The 6,226-nt window shown below is 36.4% G+C and overlaps 1 protein-coding gene across 1 annotated transcript; it reads left to right on the plus strand.

Annotated features, from left to right (window-relative positions):
- Positions 1 to 3,126: 3,126 nt before the first annotated feature.
- On the plus strand, positions 3,127 to 5,324 carry LOC149147621 (cytochrome P450 750A1-like). The gene is made up of 2 exons (XM_089441066.1): positions 3,127 to 4,110; positions 4,354 to 5,324. Exons 1-2 carry the CDS (start codon positions 3,148 to 3,150, stop codon positions 4,858 to 4,860), a joined length of 1,470 nt encoding a protein of 489 aa, XP_089297192.1. The 5' UTR covers positions 3,127 to 3,147; the 3' UTR covers positions 4,861 to 5,324.
- Positions 5,325 to 6,226: the final 902 nt, after the last annotated feature.

A 6,226-nucleotide genomic window follows, 5' to 3' on the forward strand; every position in this document is an offset into this window, starting at 1 on the left:
TGATTCACCATCTATATTACAAAATTTAGAGTGTTTTAAATATTTTAATTAAATCTTAAAAAAATTAAAAGCAATAGAGAAACTTTTCTTCTTTTAAATTAAACATAAAAGAAATATAAACAATTCAAGAAAAGATTAAAAAAAATTTTCCTTATTACCTTTGCCATCAAAGTTGTCTAACCAAAACAATATTTAATAAAAGTTTTTTCCCTAAAAGTAATATTTCAGAAATTCAGAAAATTAAACATATTTGAAGATAAAGATAAGAGAGCACAGTGCTTGAAAATTTGACATTCCCAAAACTTTATACTCAATCAACGTCACTATTTCTATATTCACTTAGCAAGAAATTTAAAATAAGTTTTATATTTTTAATTACACATTTTTAAAATTACAAAACAAATTTCTCAATTGTCATAAATAAATTCCCTCATAGGGAGAACCATCAAATTTAACCCCCTAGACTTGAATCGAGTTACTATCACTCGGAGAGCTCATTGATTTCCATTTACTCACTTATATATATATATATATATATATATATATATATATATATATATATACACACATAAGCCCAAGTGGTTGGGAGGGTTTAATGATAACCTCCCCACCCGAGTTGCAGTCACAAAGACACGACTATGTTGAATAATCCTGAAAAAGGTTCTATGTACAGTGGGGCTTCTTCAATACTGAAATATATATATGAATTTTTTAATTAATATTGTGATAGCACATTCATTGATGTTCATATTTACAAAGATAAAAAGGCCAAGATTCTAAGTTTATGACTTTAATTATTTTTAGATAAAAGAAAATGAGTTACAGTTTTCTCTATTAAATGTTTTCAATATTGGAGAAATTCGGATTGAAATCCTATATATTTAATAAGAAACGATTTAAATTTAAATTTTATTTTAGTTTTTTGAGAATGAATAAATTTAGATATATATGCTAGAAATTCTCAACCAAAGGCATTTGATGTATATTCCTTGGCATATGTAATAAATTCGCATTTGTGTATTATAAGTTTCAACAATTATTATAAGAAGCAATTTCAATTTCAATTTCGATATAATACCCGTCTAGAATTTATGTGTTGTGAATTTCAAGAAAAGTAGTTTCAATTTGTTGACAGTCATACCATGAATTTCGAGGATCCGCGTAGCAAGAAATATGGCTTCCAAAACTCAGAAAGTAGACCCGAGGTATGAAGTGGCCTGTCCGCGTCTATAAATTTGAGCAGTCAGCCCCCTCCATATTTGTTGACTAAGATTGGCTGGAACGAAATAGAACAAGAGAGATATTCTCACCAAATATGTTGGCATCGAAAGTGCTTTGATTTGACACTAGAAGTAATTCAATTTCTTCGGGTTGTTGCGGGTTTGCAGCCAGGTCACCCGGTCGGTGGCTTCCACCTGTGCGGTGTGGTCACTACTTTTATTGTGTGCGTGTGAATGAGTGGAGCCTAGAGGTGGCTCTTGCTCCCTCACGAAATCTGAATCGCAAGCTGCAGAAGGCACAGTCAAAACTAAAAAATGGATCCCCAATTTCCCCACCATCACAAGTAGTGTAGAGCATGTTGCTTCTCTGTTGCAATTTCAAAGGATGATGTCGAGGCTATGCGTCACCTTGATTTGCTTTAGCATAGAGAGGAATTCCTCGAAACTATTGTCGTCTCTATGCCTGCAGGGTCGCTTCAGAATTGGATGCCATCGGCCTTCACCTCCGCCTCCATTCCTAATCCAACACCATCCGCCTCTACCTCCTCCTCCGCCTCCATTCCTAATCCAACGCCAACATTGTGATGATGACTCGAGAGGGTGCTTCATCGCAGTTTCCATGGACAATGACCTGTTTATTTTAAAATCAACTGTATTTTACACCTAAAAAAGAGAAAAATAGGTAAAGGGGCGTCAAATTTAACTCCTACTCTGAGGTTGCATTCCCATGCGAATTCTTGAAAGTCGAATTGATGGACGCATCGGTGCGGACCATGTAGCTATGATTCTCTCTCTACAATTTTGACAGGTTATTTGTTTGTGTTATATAAATATTATTTAATTGTTATTTAATTTTAAGGTCACTGCCAAGTCAGACATCAAATTGGTGTATGATACCCTTTGTTTGTGGGATAAGGACCCACTTTTGAGTAGTCATTTGATTGTTAAATCTATCAAGACATACACAAATCTCGTTGAGTACATTGACTTGTTGTGGTGGCGGCTCGAGAAGCAGATTCCCCATCTCCGCCTTGCCGGCACGAGAGTCTCGCTTTGCTAAAACTATAAGGTCTTAGTACATCGACTTGCAAGTAGTTGGATGTACTCTTGGTATTATAATGGCTGCTACCAGGATTGATCCTAGGTCCCCCATATATTAGGACTGGCAATTACCGATTCACCATGTAGTTAAAAAACAAAAACAAAAACAAAAAATCTATCAAGACATACATACTCTATTTCCTTTTATTTAACACATACTCTCTTATAACCATTAGACCCACTCAAACTATATTAATATATGTCTTCCTAAATTTAACTATAATGATCATGTTTATTATTTATTAAAACATTATTAAAATTATTATTAAAATTTCATTGACTTTAATAAAATATTAATTAATCAAATTAATTATTAATTAAATTAAATCCAATTGATACGGTGCGGAATATAATATTTAACTTATATGGGTGCGTTAATATCATACTTTGTTTTATGCGAAGTGTGATCTGTAAGTTAATAGAATACTCAACAAGCGCCGCTTCTTTTAGGTAGCGATTGCCATACGATTAGACCACTCAACAAGCGCCAGAAAAAAGAATGGATCCTGATTTGTGTGATTGTGAAATTAGCGTCATCTATGGCTTTGTCCATTCACTTCCCGGCACGACCTTCGAGCGTTGAATTTTGCATTACCCTTGGATTTCCAGCACGAGCTTTGAAGTTTGCATTACCCTTGAATTTCCAGCACGAGCTTTGAATTTTGCATTACCCTTGAATTTCCAGCACGAGCTTTGAATTTTGCATTTCTCACTATATTCCAATGTCAATGGATTTTCCATAACTGAGGTTTTATTTATAAAAGGTACGTAAATGTCTATAGACCGTGCACTGCAAAACGTCGACGAGAGGGTATAAGGTTTTGACATGGGTTTCGATAAGTTGCTTCAGCGGTTGACCGCCTCTGCAATATTTATAGGTGGTAGAGGAGGTACTGCGACAAGGGCTATGATTGGTTTAATCGCGGCACTGGTATTGGTGTGGATGTTACGGCGAAAGAGTAGCAGATTGCCTCCAGGACCCTATCCACTACCCATCATTGGAAATTTCCATCAATTGAGACTGCCTATCCACCGTTGTCTTAAGGACCTTTCTGACAAATATGGTTCCATTATGTTTCTGCGCTTCGGCTCTGTTCCTACCGTTGTGGTTTCCTCCTTTGAGATCGCTAAACAGTTTCTAAAAACCCATGATTTGATGTTTGCAAGTCGACCTCTAACGGCCGGAGGCAAATACTTCGCGTACAATTTCCAAGATATTGTGATGGCTCCCTATGGAGATCACTGGAGGAAAATGAGAAAAATATGCGCCTTGGAGCTGCTCACAGCCAAGAGAATAGAGTCCTTCAAGAACCTTCGAGAGGAAGAAGTGTCTGTCGCGATGCGTTCAATTTGGGAAAAGAGTGAGAAGGGCACAATGCCCCTCAATGTGACCGATGCCATCTCTACCCTCACCTCCAATATAGTCTGGCAAATACTGGCGAGTCACAAATTTTCTGACGATGAATTGGGTGCCAATGACAAAGGATTCAAAGATCTGATACTCGAGGTGACAGCTGCCGCGGGAGAATTCAACATTGGAGACTTTATTCCTTATTTGGATTGGCTTGATTTGCAAGGTATCAAGCGGCGCCTGAAGAAAGCTCATAAAAGATTCGATGCTTTCGCTGAGAAAGTAATAGAGGACCATGTTCATCGTCGCGTGGCGAGCTCCGGTGGGCAGGAAGAGGCAGAGCCACAGACTCCTAAAGACTTTGTTGATACGCTCCTCGAGATAGCTGAGACCAATCTAAAAAAAATAACACGGGAAAGCATCAAGGCAGTTATATTTGTATGTGTGGAGAGCAGTGGGCATTCTATTCCAATTCTTCAAACTTGAATGATTCAATGAAGCTTTCTCTCTGTGTTTTGTGATTGTGGAATCTAGCTGTCATAAAACTGCGCCCAACTTTATATGTCTTTGTCAATTTGGCTCGAACCTGTGACCTAAATCTATGAAGTTCTTAGAACTCTTGATAGCTCTCATTCATTTACTTAAACAAAAAAAATTAACTCTGTATTTGTATTTGTGTAGGAGATGTTCGCTGCTGGAATGGAGACGACGTCGACTACAATAGAATGGGCAATGAGTGAGCTGCTGAGACATCCGGATGCAATGAAGAAATTACAGAGGGAAATTGAAATGGTTGTTGGTGAACATCGAAAAGTAAAGGAATCGGATCTGGCAACCATGAAATACCTCCACTGTGTGGTCAAAGAGACGCTACGATTATACCCACCGTTGCCGCTGGCGATTCCTCATCAATCTCTAGAGGCTGTCACAGTAGGGGGATACTATTTTCCTAAGAAAACAATGCTACTTGTGAATTTGTGGGCAATGGGAAGGGATCCAAATGTGTGGGGAGCAGATGCATCGGAATTTAAGCCGGAGAGATTTATGCGGGAGGAAAATATAGATTTAACGGGTCAATCCGACTCCCGAGTTCTGGCATTCGGGTATGGTAGGAGAGGATGTCCGGGGGCTTCCATGGCTATTCCGATGGTTGAACTTGTAGTGGCTCAGCTAGTGCACGTTTTTTAGTGGATAGTTGAAGGCGATCCATCGCAGATGGATATGAAAGAAGCATGTGCAATGACGATTCCAAGACAAGTACCGCTCTCTGCTTTTGCAAGGTTAAGGATCCATGGTTGCCTTTAAATCCGTAAACAATACAGTCGGAGAAGCTTTTCTACATCCAACTTTCAGATTAGGCATATGTTTGGAACTTTTTAGAACTGTAAAACTGCAACTTTTTATTTTATAATTGTCAAACTGTTCACGGCATATGTACTCCAAAGATTTCAATCCAGCAAACCTAGTTTCAATGTTAATTTTGAAAGGGAGTGCCAATCGTACCAAGAGTGTAATAAATATATAAATTCCATAGGTACTGGCACTATAATAAATACATATCAAGGCTGAAGATTCGGTGCTGTAATGTGCTTCCCTAATTTTCTATGAACGTTGTCGCATCAGCGTACGTATTATAACATTGAGGTCTCGTCGTCACCATTTAGGTGATATGAATCCATTATTATCACATTGAGGTCTATTTGGAAAGCTTCGATCTATTTTATTTCTTGCTTAACATTATTTCCATTCCATTTGCATTGGCAAACAAATGTTTTACCTTGAAGATTTGAAAACTGCAAGGTTGGATGTCGAAGTGGTTTAGTTTTCGGGATTTAATGGTTTTTTACTTCAAGATTGCCTTAGGAATTAGTGTAATCATATGATCATATAAAGAATATCTATGCAAAGAATATCTATGCAATATGAAGTTATTGTTTTATACTTTGTTATTTTCTTAATGTGAATTAGCCCATGTTTATTTTGAGAAATTGCTATGGCACCTATTCTCACATATTATATATATTTTTACTTACTCAATTTCTTGGATGGTTCCATAATTTTGTCTTTAACTAAGTGTTTATGATGCCTTCATAATTTATTCCTAATTTTTCCCAAAAATTTGCATGTTACATGGTTAGTTATGGTTATTTTGCCCCCGGTTTAGATTTTTATTCCTAATTTTTCCTAAAAATTTGCATGTTACATGGTTAGTTATGGTTATTTTGCCCCCGGTTTAGATTTTGAATGATGTATTATGTTTTGTTTTAAAGTACCTGTGATGATTTTTGAGTTTCAAAGATTTGTTAATTTTAGAATTTATGTATTCTTATAAATTAGAGTGTCTCTGCCATATTAAGTTGTTTTTTTTGGATTTATCTTTTTTAAAGGCAAACTATATTGTACGTGTTTTGAAATTTGATAGGAAGTAATTGCATTTATTAATTGTGTTTTGAAATTTGATAAGCAGTATTTGCATATATTAAAAGTGTCACTGAATCTTAGTTTCACAAAGTTGAAGTAGTGTAGCAAGACATTAATTAACATTAATTATTAT

Source organism: Pinus tabuliformis, chromosome 9 (assembly GCF_031772625.1).
Source record: "Pinus tabuliformis cultivar Carrire ecotype Pingquan chromosome 9, CPIR1, whole genome shotgun sequence".
In the NCBI taxonomy this organism is placed as follows: domain Eukaryota; kingdom Viridiplantae; phylum Streptophyta; class Pinopsida; order Pinales; family Pinaceae; genus Pinus; species Pinus tabuliformis.

Bases quoted from the DNA above. Each gene is read 5' to 3' on its own strand.
- LOC149147621 (XM_089441066.1), top strand. From the start codon at position 3,148: ATGGGTTTCGATAAGTTGCTTCAGCGGTTGACCGCCTCTGCAATATTT. The intron at 4,111-4,353 runs GTATGTGTGGAG...GTATTTGTGTAG, and splicing joins GCATCAAGGCAGTTATATTT to GAGATGTTCGCTGCTGGAAT.